Source organism: Sebastes umbrosus, chromosome 10 (genome assembly GCF_015220745.1).
Source record: "Sebastes umbrosus isolate fSebUmb1 chromosome 10, fSebUmb1.pri, whole genome shotgun sequence".
Lineage (NCBI taxonomy): Eukaryota > Metazoa > Chordata > Actinopteri > Perciformes > Sebastidae > Sebastes > Sebastes umbrosus.
The window spans coordinates 24,813,209-24,830,359 of NC_051278.1; the positions used below are offsets into that span (position 1 = coordinate 24,813,209).

Sequence of the window (17,151 nt, forward strand, 5' to 3'; positions counted from 1 at the left end):
GAGAACCACTCTGGGACTGCGCAGCATTAGTCTTCTACAATCAACGCCGCTATTGCAAAAGGGCTCATGCTCATTTCAATGGCTGCATTGAAAAGCAACAACTGACTCCTTGAACCCAGTATCTGACTGACGAGGTTTCACAGTCAAAGACGTGAGCCACTGAGAGGTATTATGCCATCTCAGCTGAAGGATTAAGGCTTTTTTTTTTTCAGTAAAGCTCTGTGCCAGAAAAAAAAAGCTGTAAAATGCAGCTTCTTGAATGTTGTATTTTGTGATTTTGGAAACCAAACACTCTGATAAATTAAAATGCCACTAATCTCTACCACTGAGGACACTCGCCAATCAACAGAGAGCTATAACTCCCACGAACGGGACAATTCTGGGACAATTCTCCGCATCTCACAATATGATTTGGTTACAAAGTAGGGCTGAAAGATTTATAAAAATATCAAATTGCGATTATTTTGATTGATATTGCAATTGCGATATGATTTGCAATATTAGAGGGAAGGACCATTTCTATATAACCATTCTCATTTTCACTGAAAAACATATTAAAATGATTATGGTGTGATTTTTGTGCGAATCCGTAGCAAACAAAGACGTTCTCTTAAGTCTGTAGAATGTGATGTGTAGGCCAGGACATCTCTGCAGCACCACAATATTTAATTTAACCTCTTCCACTCCTTGAGGGCGATGAGGCCCTTGGCCGTCTTTGATGTCTTTCAGAGGCTGTAGCAGGCTCAGCAGAGTGAAGCTACTGGTATCACTTGAAACTACAAACCCTAAGAAATCCATTGGTACCAACTACGTCATACTAGCATGTCGAGAAGAACGCTAAATAATGCTCCGAAGTTAGGAAACATTTTGGCGAGGAAAAACTGGCTTGGCCGTTTTCAAAGGGGTCCCTTGACCTCTGACCTCAAGATATGGGAATGAAAATTGGTTGTATGGGTACCCATGAGTCTCCCCTTTACACTAATAACCCCATGCAGTTTGAGGCAAAAAAACATGACGTTTTTGCATGCAGTAAATGTGTTATTTTTACCTATTCTAAAAATGGTGTATTTTAATCTCTCTGCATACTGGGGTCCCTGAACAGTCTTGGAAATAAGTCTAATTAAGTCTTAAGTTATACCCAATAAATTGAATATACCTGGAAAGCTGAGACTCTTGTGGATCCAATGAGCCTAATTGTATTCATGTGTGATGATGTTAGTAGCCATGTTTTGAAACTTGACCTCACTGTATAAAATGACCTGTGGTGACCTCTAGGATAATCACAGCCTCATGAAACTTTACAGCCACAAACTACAGACCTAGAGCATTCAGAGAATGGATGGCTTTCCTAGCTAGATTGACAATAAGGGGGTTTCTGAGCAGTTTCCAAAACAGAAGCGCTCACCAAGTCCTAGTGTCAAACTTTTTTGAGACCAAATCACAGCATGGCTTTCCTCAAGGTCTTGGTGTCTTAATGTGGTATTTTGGAATGATTTTCTTATCAATTCTCGAGTGGTAAAAAAAAATGGTTAAATTTAGCACCAAATTTGTGTAATAGATGGTATCAACCCAAAAATTGCTGCAACAACTAATGAGACATAATGGAGCATGGGAATGACCATCATATACTTCCATCATAATGTTTTAAGCCCTTATACACTTTCACAATCTATTTTAATTAATTAATGAATTACTTTATTTCTGATACATGACTAGAACTAGAAAATTGCAGTATAGGTCATATTACTATTTCGATAAAATTTCAATTAATTGTGCAGCCTTAGCTGTGAGGACAAATATATGCACCATAATTCCCACATTTAGATGAGTGTCATGGGCTGATTAGTTAACCCCGTAAGCGCACCAATGAATGCAGTATGGATTGGCGGTCTATAGAATGGCGGTCGATGGGTCAGCGGCATTAGCCTCTTCCAACAGGCTTTTAATCATCGATAGCAATTAGCACCAGCCGCAGCCAGTGAGGCTGATCATTTGTAAACAGGTTCGCTGCATCAATAAAGCAGGCATCCATTAGGGGTAGCATAGATCTGATCATCTACAAGCGGGAGAATCCCACACTTGTCTCTGCCAAAAATACAGTCAGACCTGAGAAATCGTTCATTCACGTTAAATTCTAACAGATAGCTACATCATGACAGATGTCATGAGGAGCCATTAGATGCGGAGCGAGCAGCTGATACGGACTTCCATCAGGAGATGCCCTCTGAAAAGAGGTGAGAAATATTCCAGTGGAGGACCTGAGGCAGGCAACAGTAACAAAGGCCTGTCGCTGTGATCTAAATAGGTCAGGGGAGTACTCGCCCTACCTAAGGGGTTCCACTTCCCCCACTCTCCACTCTGCTTTCCCTCCCAATCATGCGATGTGCTCAGCAACCAACAGTTGCTTCAGACAACCAGATTATGTTCTCCGGCACATAAAGCAAGATGACACGCGTTGCCATGGTGAAGCTGGATGAGAGGAATAGTAAATTCTGCGGCGTGGTGAAAAAGAAGAGCACGGGAGTTGGGAAAGGCTGGTGGAGGAGAGCCTTATCAAAGAAAGATGCAAAGTCTGGCTTCCACCGTCGGGTGAGACTAAATTATTCATCGGTTCCAGAAAATTCTCTTATCTGACAATGAGAGCGTCTCCCAAAACATGAAACGCGTACAATTATCATCGTCGATTGGACTGCTTTAAACTCCCTTTAACGGAACGATGTCGACGAGCCTTGACTATGGATTCGAAGCAGCCGAGGCATCTGTTCTGTTCCCAAGAACACCAAAGACACAATTTTCAGTGCCACTTGGTAAAAGAGCAGCATTAGCGTTCCAAAAATAATACTGTGTGCTATTCTTTATTAGCCGCTGTCAGCTCCTCTCACTGTCAAGTGAGCAAAAAAAAAAAAAAAGAAGAAGTCACAGAGCAAGAGGCGAGCCTAAGTAGCCCTTGTGGTCTTTTCTCCTTTTGTGTCCTCGGCTTCACAGCCATTAAAACCACAGAAGCGCAAATAATAGCAACACTAATAATATGGTTGAAAACTACCCACTCATTTTACAGTGTGCTTAAGTGAAGCTGAGGGATGTGTCAGCATTAAGCCGGAGAGCAGAAAGCATCTATTTTACGCCGGCATCTCAGACCTCTAAATGCTGGTCCGTGGTTCTGCCTAACAGTATGGAGGATGTAGTTTGAGTTGGTGATGCACACATCCCACCTTCTCTGTCTCAATACCTAAACTCAGGATGTTCACACATATTGGAGAGGTGACAGGGAATGTGGGAAGAGAGAAAACAATGTCATGCAACAAAAGGTCCCCAGCTGGAATAGAACCAGGGACGTTGTGATCACAGCATACGGCATTGTAGGGGAGGAAGAAGAATCCTGATCCTTTACTTAAAAGGATAGTTCGGGTGTTTTGGAGTGGGGTTGTATGAGGTACTTATCCATAGTCAGTGTATTACCTACAGTAGATGACGGTCGGCACGCCCCCAGTTTGGAGAAGCAGACAGGAGTTACTGCACGGAACTAGAGCAATGTACTGCTGCGGACAGGCTGGCAGCAAAACCTATTTTAGCCACCTAAAAAAATCAATATCAATTCAAGTGTACGCTATATTTAGAATATTTTCACCACTTTACCTTTCCATCAGACAGCCCTTTCCGACGGGGGGGACTGAAGCCATTTTATCGATCTATGCTTTTGCCAAAGCAACCAGACTCCATTGAAAAAACCTGTAATTTTACCTCACAGAACACGGGGGTCGCTGGTCTACGGCTGCCTCATTTGGTTAGTTTGTTTGTGTTATTGTGTGACTTTCGTGAATCCGATCTAATCAAAGTCACACAATAACACAAACAAACTAACCGATGGAGGCAGCTGTAGACCAGCAACTCCCGTGTTCTGCAAGTAAAATTACTATTTTTTTTTTCCAATGGAGTCTGGTTGCTTTGGCGAGAGCATAGATAACAGCTTTAATTCCCCTCTGAAATACAGACTGTATAGCTGTCTGATAAAAATATATATATATATATATTCTACATAGAGCGTACACTAACTAATATTGATTTTTTTTTGGTGGGACTTTCTTTTAGACGGCTAGAATATGTTTTGCTGCCGGCCCCGTCCACGGCAGTACATTGCTTTGGTCCTGTGTCGGTACTCCTGTCTTTCTCCACGCTGGGGGCATACCAACTGTCATCTACAGCAGGGAATACACTGAAACTACACAAATACCCAAACTATCCCTTTAAGTAAAAGGTATCAACACCACAATGTAAAAATACGCCATTACAAGTAAAAGTTTTGCATTCAAAAGTAAATGTACAGAAGCATTGGCAACATAATGTACTTGAAGCAGATTTTTAGATTACTATCACTGATGCATTAACATGAAAGCAGTACTTTGATGTCGTAGCTGGTCAAGGTGGAGCTGATTTTAACTCCTTTATATACGATCTGATAGTTTAATCAATAACAATGCATCATATTCCATAAACTTGTATATTTTGTATGTATGTAAAATTATGATCTGAAAAGTAACTATAGCTGTGAAATAAAGTTAATGCATCTGCAAATTTGCAAAGAAACAACATAAATCCCAGATTCCCTCCCTGTAATCTGGGACTTCCAGTAAGCCATGTTGTAGTGGGTCGAACTTCTGGGGAGGCAATGACACCACAGGCCAAGATTCTGGGCGATGCGCCATGAAGCGTTGCTGCCGGGGTAAAGGATTGATCATCTGAGTTAAGGAGTCTACGCTACGCATAAACATGAAGATATCTAACATGATGACTCCATGAGGCAGGATTACTCCACCGCACGCACATCTCCTGACTCACAGCGACGTGTTCTTCTAGGCCTATGGTCAAACCCACCCACCTTTTTCACTCATAGGGACCAAGTCTGCCCTGTGGCGTGTCTCAAAATAACAAGCTGTTATACTGTTGATTGAGATGCAGACGCAGCCTTACAGTCATTTAGGATGTGTAAACACTCTGGGACACGAGGTGAAAAACAAGCAGATGTGTAGAAGAAGACCTTTCAGCCCAGCGAACCTGTCGGAACTGCTGAGCAGCACCAAAGTCCAAAAAAAAGCCCCTGAGTGCCATCCAGCCCGGCCTATTATCAGCACGCCTTAATGGGTTTTCTCCCTGCCAAATAGCCCTAGCTCAGCATAAATGAGACATCATTTTGTTTTTTGAACAGCTTGCCTGTGCCAAGGGTTGGGTCAAAAACTAAAAGGTGAAAGATGTGTGCAACATGTCCTCCAAATGCTCTGATACTTACTGCAGCTATAGTACAAATATGAGCCAAAAAGCCCGCCTGGGTGGAATAAACCCACCGCTGGAATTTGGGCAATCTTTGTGACATTCCTGTCGTGTTTGATCACAGAGGAGGCTATCTCTGATTCAGACAACATTTTTATACTTGTGTTGAGATAATTCAGTGATTAAACTGCACTATGTATTTTTTTAAAAAGGTCACAAAGAGAAGGGAATCTAGTGTAGTGGAAAAGAGCACATAGTCATAAGTCAGAGCTAACACTGCAGATATGACAGATTTTCTATTGTATTTACAATTATGGGCAACAAAAAATGTGTTGCACTGTTGTCCCAGCTGTGTAAAGCACATGATGGTAAAGCTTGGTGATACATCTGAATAATTCTAGCTCTTCCATGCAGGTAAATAATTGTATGTAAGCATGTAAGTATGTGCACCATCAGAAAGGCCCTCTTGGCATTAATGTTTTCTTCTTATTTCTGACAAGCAAATCACCCAGATGCTCCAACCGAGGAGACAGGAACCAATCATCAAAATTTCTAGTCTGTCTCATTTGGGATTTGGCTCCCACTCATGCCAATATAAATAAAAAATATATACGCACTATTTTTCCTTCAAGGCATTATTGTAAAAAAAAAAACATACTATCTTGGCTTATTTGTCGTACCATTTAACCTCAAAATAATCTTCTCTGTGACCTTTGTCGTGTGACACCTCTTGTTCTTGTTTCTTATCTATAAAAAGTGGAGGTACTAAATAGGCCTGTCACGATATTTATGTTATCGACTTATCGTACGATATATGGGCACGTTTTTGTTAACACAGCCCAGGAGTCCATTTTATTTACTGTTTTGGTTGTGTGGTTTTATTTTATTTATGTTCTATTTATTTAGAATATTTTTTATATTTTTGAATATTGAATATTCTTAAGAATTAAAAGTGAATTGCTCTTTGAAAGGGTGCACTTGCATTATTATGCTATTATATTATCATTATATCAGTGGCATAAAATGGTCTTAAAATTGCAATAATATCATTTATCGCAATTATTCCCGGGACAATATATCGTCCAACAAAAGTAGTTACCGTGACAGGCCTAGTACCAAATGCAACAATCGTCAGCATCACTGTCATTTGTTGGTGATTACAGGTAAAAATTTGACCTGGCGTCAGGTGCCAGATATTTGGAGGACAAATGACTGCAGGTGTAGACAGGACAGATAAAGAGGTGGAGAATTAAACAGATGGTGAGACGAGGCAAGCGGAGAGAGGCAGAGAAAGCTAGGACACCATGATGGGAGGAGAGGAGAGGAGGGATAAACAGAAAAGACAGCAGAACAAAGCCTAATACAGCAACTACAACAACAAAAAGGCCTGGTAGAGGTGGGGGGGGGTGGTAAGACAAGGAGAAGAGCTGTTTATTTCCATGACTTCATAGCACTGGTAAACATTTAGATGCTGGCATTTCCCTCTACCTTGTGGGGTAATTAGAAAGTGGAGGAACATGTGTAAAATGGTAATGAAGTCCTGTTCCACAGTACAGCCTCCTGGCTGTGGCTCGCTATATTCAGAGTGTGGATAAACCTGCCATCAGATATTAGTGCTCAAGTGGAAAAATGTACAAACTTTACACTAAAAAGATGCTGTGTTAGAGAACAACAGAATTACGTTGGAACAATAACAACAATGACCCAGTGAACGTACTGAGGTCATCCTCTCGTTAGCCTGCATCTCGGGCTTTGATTAGATGGATTTATTGAGCCACATTTCTGATTAAAACCCTATACCATTAACACCGCTAATTACAACTAAGGCCGCAACTGATATATCCATCATTAGGCCAAAATCATTCACTCATCACTACTCCCTACCGAGTGAGCTCATCGGCAAAATGAAAAAACACTTTCGGACACTACTCATTAATCACGCAGTTAATTACGTCATTGCCGACGCACAAGTTAAAACGTGCCAGATCAACGTTTGCTGGTAGACCATCCACAATAATGTATTTTTGTGTGTGATAAATACATATGCAAGCTATTTTGTTGAATTGTCTCTTCGCTAGCCCTTCATATCTGCATAGGGAGCGGGTCCTCTTCATGGAATCCGCCATGTTGCGCAGCCATGTTTCTACTGTAGCCCAGAATGGAAAAACCAAACACTGGCTATTTCACGTTTTACGTCACCTGAAGGCCACTGTAGTTCTCTGACATGCTTGTGAAACTTTGGTAACGTGAGCCGCAGAGTGCAACACCGTGTTACCGCCAGCCGCCGTCTGACTTCCGTTGCTCATAAAGTGGTGTTATTATGGTAAGGATGGCCGCTGAGTGAGGCGAACAGCGCTACTTACGGTTTTGCACTCTGCGGCTCACGTTACCGCAGTCTTGGAAAAGGGAGGAGTGAGCACACGGGTATTCAGTTGGTTGCGATCTGCAACCACACCACTGGATGTCGCCAAATTCTACACACTGTACCTTTAACTTAATTTTACTGTTGATCGTCTACTTGTTCAAATTGACTGATTGTTCCTGCGCTAAACTCAACAGCACACTATCGGCTTACTTAAAAATCACAAGATAACTTGGTGACCCATTTCAACTGAAGCCTGCATTGCTGCCAGCTGTACAGAGACACTACTACAACATAATGAAACTTACACCGATAACTCCTATAAAATCTACTCAAAGATCTACTCAAAAGCACCTTAGCAGAAACAGCGAGAAGGGAATAAAGTCAGACTAGATGTACAAAGAGTGGTGAGGGGAAAGAGAGTGGGGCGATGAGGTGAGTGACAGTGTACGTCACTGGGTGACAGACATTGACAGAGAGAAAGAGAGAGAGAGAGAGAGAGAAAGAGAGAGAGAGAGAAAGAGAGAGAGAGAGAGAGAGAGTGAGGCCAGGTCCAGCCCATGGGAGATATTTAAAAGCAGCGGACGTGACAAGAGCGTCGGGGTCATAACTCATTCTGTCTGTCCACTGTGGTTTATAGAGTGGGACAGAAACTGGTTGACAGAGAGGAGAGCACCCCCCACCCCACTTCACCAACACACACACATTGGCTTATGTCCTAGGCTGCTGTACACAGAGCAAGCTGCTGACTGGGCACTTTGGGCCTGCTCAACTTCTCAACAAAAGGCCTGTTGTCTCCCTCTCTCTTGCTCCCTCTTTCTATCACCCTCCTCTGTCTGTCTCTATCTGGCGTGTCCCACTGTTTAAGTGTGCGGAGAAACGAAACCACTCAGCGGAGGGAAAGAAATATAATGAGTCAAAGAAAAAGAACGTTAAAAAGGGGATGGACGGTGAGTCAGAGGAAAAAAGACAAAAGCATGGGATCAAGAAACCGAGACAGACCATGATAAAATAAAGCCAAACAGACGGCAGAAGAAGAAGGAGAGGATTGTGGATGCTGCATCCTGTCAGAAAGAATTGTGTTGTCCTCGACTCGGAGTGACTTTAAATCCCTGTAACAGGCCCTTGAATCTAGGGATGTGCAGGTACATCTCTTCTACTACTCTATTCCTTCAGGTAGAATATTGTCCATGCAGCGCAAGGGGGATGAACGCACAATCCGAGGCATGAAATATATGGAGAGACAGAACCTGACAAAATCAAAAATAAATAAATATATGAATGACTGTTAGAAATAAATGTAGGCATTATTTCGTTGATTAAATGTGACATACATTGATATTTCTGTTTTGCTTCTTTATTTATTTACCCTTGGTCTTGCATTCTCAGACGAGTACAGGTGTGCAGATCAGAGAAAAGAATACAGAAATAACAGAAGGTTTAGGGAAATAAATAGGGGTGAAATATAAAAGGGAAAAGCATGCAGAAATATAAAAATAAAATAAAATAAAACAAAAACATAAAATGTAATAATGAATACATAAATAAATTAAACTAAATAAAAAATAAATATATTTCATAGTTAATTAAAAATAAATAAATAGAGGGGGAAATTAAGAGTAGACAGACAGGAGAATTAATACAAAAGTAAATAAATAAAGAAGCAAATTAAAAACAAATATCAATTTATGTCACATTTTATTAATTAATGAATACCTCAATCTATTTTTAATATAATTTTTGGTACATTTATTTATTTATTTATTTATTTAGGCAGGTTCCGTCCTCCATAGCAATCGGCTTAATTGCAGCCTCTTGGATTTATGAAATTAACTCAATCGGTTTGAGAAAACAGAACTGTGCTCTGCAACATCACTTCAGTCATATTCAATATCCTGACTGAATGATATGCTATACAATTTAATCACAGTTTGTTCTAAAAAAGAGTGAACCACAGTCGCACACTGCTGCACAAAACAGGCTACATAATGAATGATTTGTTTGCATGTTCTCTACAGCAAACGTGTTGGAGTTTGCCAGCAAAACACTAATAATTTACAGAGCTTCAGCTTTCAACAATTGAGCATCTGTAGACTTTTCCTTTGGGGTGAGCCGAGGATGTTTCTTTTAGAAAAGTTCGGATGATTTCATAACATGTGCGTGTTTGGGAGGCTCAGCTGGCAAAAAGAGGCGCATCTGAGAACAAGAGCAGGCAGGCGGCATTAGTAGAGGATGAGTAGAGAGCAGGTTGCTATCAGCGAGACTCATATCTCATAACTCATCAACACTCATATCCCCGCTCTTCACACACACACACAAGACGTTGCGTTGTTCGCAGACACACTCCGGGAGGCTCCGAAGAAGACTTCATCCCTCTGAGCTGTGCATCTACCAGCCTCTTTGCTTGCCTGGAGGTACTCTGTGAGTGGCTTGTCTTCGCTCTCTCACAAGTGTGGTTAAAAACGCGGTAATCGCATCAGCCGAATCACTACACTAAAAGATAATAAAAAAAAAAAGCACACACAACACTTCAGTCGAAACAGAAGCAGCCAAGAGCGTGGCGGCGGGTAATACAGAGGACTGTGTGGAGGCATGATAAAGCGTGTCACACAGAGAGAGGAGAGCAGGCGCCTAATCCTCTGTTGAATAACCACAGGCTGACTAGCCAAACCCACTACTGGTACTCACACTCTCTCCTCCTGTACAGGGCAGGTCAACTCTTGAGGCCCGGACGGTGCTACGGTCTATAAAAAGGTGTGTGAAGAAAAGCCCAAATCCACATTGTCAAGCCCAGCTAAAGTCCTGCTGCTCACAGGTAAACAACTGTCAGAGTATTTCAGGGTTGAGTGTTATTCTGCAGCAGCAACACTCAATACAAGGAAGTAATAAAGCTTAAGGAAGCATTAGCGATCCAGTCAGCAGAGCAGCAAGACTCCCAACTCAGCATTACCTGCTCAGGACTGCTTGATAGTGGTTGACATGCTGAAACTTGGCAGCTGTAAGCTATAGATCACACTGTTTTTAAAAACCCAGACACACGTCTGTTTGAACAGCCGATTAGACTGTTGTCAGGCTAATAAATAAGCATTATCAATCGCTACAAGCCCCATAGATGTGGGTCAATAGGGGCCTACTGTGCCTACTAGTAGGTTTTATCATCTATTCACATAGTAGAACATCGAAAGAAGGTATAAAAGAACACGACAGCGACCTCTAGCGACCGTAGTAATTATGACGGGAGCGGAAGCGGAAGTCAGGCGCTGTAGTATAGACAGCGTGAAACTCCATAATAGGTGGAGGTCGGGGACGATGGATGGGACACAGGAGACCAGAGTTAGCATCACGTGTGAAACCAACAATGTGTAGTTGTCTTTGTGTTCGTAGTTATTTGAACCCAAAATACAATGTTTTCCCCTAAATTCAACTTTTTTTTTTTTTGCCTACACCTAAAGAAGTTGTAGTTTTATTGTAAATGGCAAATGGACTTGCAGTTATATAGCGCTTTTCTAGTCTACCGACCACCCAAAACGCTTCACACTACATGTCAGCATTCACCCTTTCACACACACACACATTTATACACTAATGGCAGAGGCTTCAGGAGCAATTTGTGATTCAAGGACACTTCAACATGTGACCGGAGGAGCTGCGGATCGAACCACATCCTTCTAATGGGTGGACAACCTGATCTACCTCTGAGCCACAGCCGCCCAGGTTGTCTAAACCTAATTGGGTTTTTTGCCTAAACCTAAAGAAGTTGTATTTCTATTGCCTAAACCTAAAGAAGTGAAGTTGTAGTTTTGTTGCCTAAACCTAAAGAAGTGAAGTTGTAGTTTTATTGCCTAAACCTAATTGTTTCAAGTGCTTTGAAATAAAGCTTCACCTATATGTCAAAATGATCTGCAAGACAGCCCACATGGTTGTTTTACATGTGGAATATGTCAAAGAGAAACAATACTGTGCATCTCCTCCTCCTCACTTTTGGATCTCAAGACACATCCTGCATTCAGGCCCTCAGGGCTCGACGCTGGTTGCGAGTACGCCACTGGCTTCAGTCAGTCACACAAAGCAAAAACAGGCAAAACTAGACATGGCTTTTACACTTGGTTGCCTTTTGTCTCTGTGCGGCAGCAACAACAACAACAACCAAAACCGCTGAAGGGAGAGCAGTTGCTGTGAGGACAAATCAAATGACTACAATGAATAAATTGTAATTAAAAATGTAGCATTAAACCTGCAGTAGGCAGAATATTTTTGGCATCATTGCGCAAAAATTCCATAATGAGCTTTCAGCATATTGCATTTCAAGTGTTCTGAGAGAAAACTAGACTTCTGCACCTCCTCGTGGCTGTTTTCAGGCTTTAAAAAAAATCGAGCCCGTGAGGGGAGACTTTGGCCAATCACAGGTCTTATTGGCTGTTCATTCAACGGAGCAGCTGTCAATCACTTGCAGACGCCGATCAAACGGTCAAACTAGGCAGCGCTGATCAAATGTGAATTAATATTCTGTTACTGTAATACCTATTTCTCGCCTCAAATGTATTCAGAAACATCTTACAGTGTACTGTTTAGCTGTAAAACGACAAAGTTTGCTCCGGCTTCCTCAACTGATCTCAACATGGCGGCCTGGTCACAAACTTTCTCACAAATTCTCGGCTCTGACTGGTTGTTTTCTTCCGGTCTGTGAAATCTTGCAGATGCCATTAGCATCACCGGAGGACACAGAGGCACATGATTTGTTTCAGATTACCTGTCCATTTTCTAAAAATAACTATTGTTAACGTGATTCTCTCTCCAAATGAGAAGGTGCACTGATCTAAACCGTGCTTTAGGTTACTTAGCGCGCATGCGCTGGCAGGCTGCACGCACACACCCATGTACAGGTCGATATGGACCAACACGTCAGTGGCACAGCCGTTGTCATGGAAACAAGTCGGGCTACCTAATGTACCATAACCATATCATGCTACTGGTAACAAATTGGAGTTAGTGTTGGATAGCAGTGAATTGATCTTGCACAAAGACAACATTTACCATACCTGGCCAAACCAAACCTAAACCGTGGATGTGTAATATAATCTATGTATTGCAGTGACTGGGAGAGAGCCTTTTGACCGAAGAAGTCCTTGGCTGAATTAACTACAAGCTGCAGGCCATATAGTGAATATTTAGTTTAAAGATACAGGCTAGTGCATTATGTTTTGAAGGCTACATTCCCCTACACGTGTTGCAAGGACCACTGTTGCCTGGGGTGGATTAATGCACAGGCTGGCCTATAGGCTGCAGCTCAGATTGGCCAGATTATTTACAAATTTAAATGTAATTCAGAGAAGGAAAAAGAAAACCTTTACCCCTATCGGCCCATGAGAAACATTAATTACTGATTGGGTAGATCAGCTGAATTTATGAACCTGGCCCCATGATGTGACCTGGTTCATAAGGTCAATTTGGTTTTCAAATAATACGTCACTACTGGACAGAAACACGGTAAAAATGAAAATCACGATGATCACGGAGCACAAAAAGCACAAAAAGCACAACGGCTGAAAGAACACCATGATCTACTAAAGAAATCCCTAAATTGACTACATATTTAAAAGGTATAGATTGAAACATGAAAACATGATCTCACTTTTTTACAATATGGGACCTTTAAAGCATGATGAGTAGGGGTGGTGGTGGAGGGACATACAAAGAGTATAGCCCAGGGGCCCCTTACCACCTTTAATCCACCACTGACTGTTGCTTGCCCTTACTGCAACCTTCACATGAACCTTTATTACCATTTTATACAGATGTTTGATTAATAATAATAATAAGCTCCTAGCCCTGCTGTTGTGCAGCTATATCCAGTCCTCTTGCAGCAGACCACCCAGAGACTGTGTAGCTATACTCACGGTTTAAGAGAGCTATATGCTGTGGCTTGCAGATTCAAGTGAAAGCCTGGTTGTTGAGAGTACGATGTGACCTGGTTCATAAGGTCAATTTGGTTTTCAAATAATATGTCACTACTGGACAGAAACATGGTAAAATGAAAATATGATCAGGGAAACGGCTGAAAGAACACCATGATCTACTAAAGAGATCCCTAAATTGACTACACATTTAAAAAGGTATATATTGAAGGCTGTCTCAATGTGTGTGTGTGTGTGTGTGTGTGTGTGCCAATGCTCACCGAGAGTGTATGTGTGGGCCGAGTAATATTCCGAGCATGCTTTTACACACTAAATGACTCTTTTCTGGTAATGCATGATGAGTAGGGGTGGTGGTGGGGGGGCCATACAAAGAGTACAGCCCAGGGGCCCCTTACCACCTTTAATCCGCCACTGACTGTTGCTTGCCCTTACTGCAACCTTCAAAAGAACCTTTATTACCATTTTATACAGATGTTTGGTTAATAATAATAATAATAAGCTCCAAGCCTTGCTGTTGTGCAGCTATATCCAGTCCTCTTGCAGCAGTAGGGGTGGGTGAGGGGGGGCATACAAAAAGAGTAGCCCAGGGGCCCCTTACCACCTTTAATACGCCACTGACTGTTGCTTGCCCTTAATGCAACCTTCACATGAACCTCTATTACCATTTTATACAGATGTTTGGTTCATAATAAGCTCCAAGCCTTGCTGTTGTGCAGCAGTCCTCTTGCAGCAGACCACCCAGAGACTGTAGCTATACTCCCGGGTTAAGAGCTATATGCTGTGGGCTGCAGATTCAAGGTAAAGCCTGGTTGTTGAGAGCATAGTGTGTGTTTTTCTCTCTTACCGGTGGAGTGGTCCACGGGTCCCCCTCCGTTGTTGCTGAACAGAGCAGTGTACAGGTCAGGGTAAGCCTTCTCCAGGGCCACACACAGGTCGAGGAAATGGTCGCTCTCCTTGTTCACCAGCATCTTCAGAAGGTGGTCCACTTTCTCGGCGCTGGACGAGCAGTTCTGGTCCAGCTCGAACCGGTCCAGCTGGCTCAAGGTGCCGGAGACTACCAGCAGCTCTATGACCCGGTCCGCGTCTGTGATGGACTCCAGTAAGTTCTGGTGGCACTGGTCGAGCAACTCTTTGTGCTTTGGCTCCATGGTTACCTCTGCGTGCTGGTAGTTCCGTGTATAGCTTCACAGCTAACCGATGTTATATCCTGCAGGAGTCAAAGTACCGAGCGACTAGTGGACTTAACTCCGGATACATCAGGTTGCACGGGAGATCAATGTTTAGAGCATATTGGGAAAAGGCACAAGGAGCCATATTTGTTGCCCAGGGCTGTTGACTGCACTAAACAGCGATACATTTGTTTCCATCGTGTTTCAGGGCGTTTTGATCTTCCTCTCAGAGCACGCTGTAGTTGAACACATCCTCCTCTCTGTTGTGGAGCATTCAAGGCGCCCTTTGACGACCCGACTGCGGGGAAAAACTCACGTTAACTCCCGCTGATGATCCTCCACAGTTACACTGTATTATCCTCCGCCATGTCTGAGCAACTCAGCAGCTGCTGCTGCCTCGCTGTCAATCAACGGGCCGTTCAATGACCATATAAGGAGAAAAGGGGGCGGGGTTTGAGTAAAACACACCTATTTCATCAATGGGCGTAGAGACGCGTCACATCACACCGTGCGTAGTAGACGTCGAAAAATCCCAGGAGGAGAAAAAAAAAAAAATGAGAATGGAGAGAATTTGCCTGAAAATGGAGATATATTCAAAATAAAAATTAAAAACAATAAAAATGTTTTTGTTGTCTGCAGTGGTGGAATGCAATTACACATTTACTCAAGTATTGTACTAATTAAAAGAGCAGTAGGCGAGATTGGAGCAAATATGATTTAAAAAAAAGTTATTTTTATAAAACGGTCACTATATCCTGACAGTAGTGCATGAGACAGTTCATCTGAAAAAAGTCATGTGCCTCTGTGTCCTCCGGTGCTCCTAATGGAGTCTGCAAGACGGGAAGAAGACAACCTATCAGAGCCGAGCTAGAGCCTTGCCGTCTCTGAGCAGCTGTCAATCACTTGCAAACTCCGGTCAAACTAGGCAGCGCTGATATGAATCAATATTCTGTTACTGTAATACCTATTTCTCGCCTCAAATGTCTTCAGAAACATCTTGTAGTGTACTGTTTAGCTGTAAAATGACAAAGTTTGTGACCCGGCAGCCATGTTGAGATCAGTTGAGGAAATACCAAGCACCTCCCACCAGCAGGAGCACAGCCAATAGGAACGCTCTCTCTGTGAAATGACCTTTGATTGGCCAAAGTCTCCCGTCACGGCCAGATTTTTTAAAGCCTGAAAACAGAGTCATGAGGAGGTGCAGAAGTCTAGTTTTCTCTCAGAACACTTGAATTACAATATGCTGAAAGGTTATTATGGAATTTTTGCCCAATGATGCCAAAAACATTAAACTTTTTTTTTTTACCTGTAATGGCATATTTATGTATTGCAGTATTCCAGGTTCTGAATACTTCTTCCACTGGTTAACTATGGAGGGTGGAACCTGCTAAAATAAATAAATAATAAATAAATAAATATGTATGACATTAAATGTACCAAAATAATATTAAAAATAAATGTAGCCATTAATTAATAAAAGGTGACAATGTATATTTCAGTCTTAATTTGCTTCTTTATTCTTATTATTTTTTACCTTTGTATTAATTCCCCTATCTATCTACTTTTCTATTTCATTTTCCCCTTTATTTAGTTATTTTATTAACTATGCAATTTATTTATTTATTTTTGCATTTTTTTAAATTAATTTTACATTTATTTTCAAATGTTTTTATTTATCCTTATTCAAATATTATTTTTGGTTTAATGGCATATTCATTTATTTATTGAATTGTTTATTTATTTATTTTTTATTTTGGCAGGTTCCGTCCTCCATAGTTATCAGTTGTTATCTTTGTGTAAATTATAGTGTTATGCAACTCACTGTATCACCACAGATGAATTAACGTCATGAAAACATTTAAATAGTTGATGAACCAAGTAATACCTACTCACTGACTACATTCATTTTATTTAGGAGAAAAAGTTAATGCAGAGATAAAAATGTAAGGATTTTATTCAGTCCTTGCACAGCATTACTGATGTAGCCACAGGCTTATGCTCCATGCTTGTATATCCAAAGCTGCATTGCAACCAATATCAGTGTGTACTGTATCTGTGTGTTGGACTAGATAGAAGAGGGCAGTGAGCCATACATGAACATATAAGCAATATGCGAGGGTGACAAATGAAATGTGTATTTGTGTGGGATTTGTGAAATACAATATGATGATGACGGATGCACTCCGCTTCCAGTCACACGGCTGAATAAAGATTGTTGGCACAGAGGCAGGCGTCTGCAGGCATACCTCTCAAACCGTGACCTTATTCATGCATGCACTGAATCTCATTGTGACATCTACAAACCTCTCTCCCCCTCTCTCTCCTTCTCTGCCACGCTGGCTCCATAGCCTGTGCAACCATGTGCTATCCCCTTTAGATGAAAAATTAATTACAATTCATTCATATCAAAGGGAAGCAGGTCCCCAGTGCTGACACAGAT

The 17,151-nt window shown here is 41.8% G+C and overlaps 1 protein-coding gene across 1 annotated transcript in view; it reads right to left on the reverse strand.

Moving 5' to 3' along the window:
- dlg5a (discs, large homolog 5a (Drosophila)) overlaps positions 1-14,690 on the reverse strand; it is a 56,215-nt gene extending 41,525 nt beyond the window's left edge. The window contains 1 exon segment of the mRNA XM_037782644.1: positions 14,387-14,690. Coding sequence (XP_037638572.1) covers positions 14,387-14,690 — 304 coding nt within the window.
- Between the last annotated feature and the right edge of the window lie 2,461 nt (positions 14,691-17,151).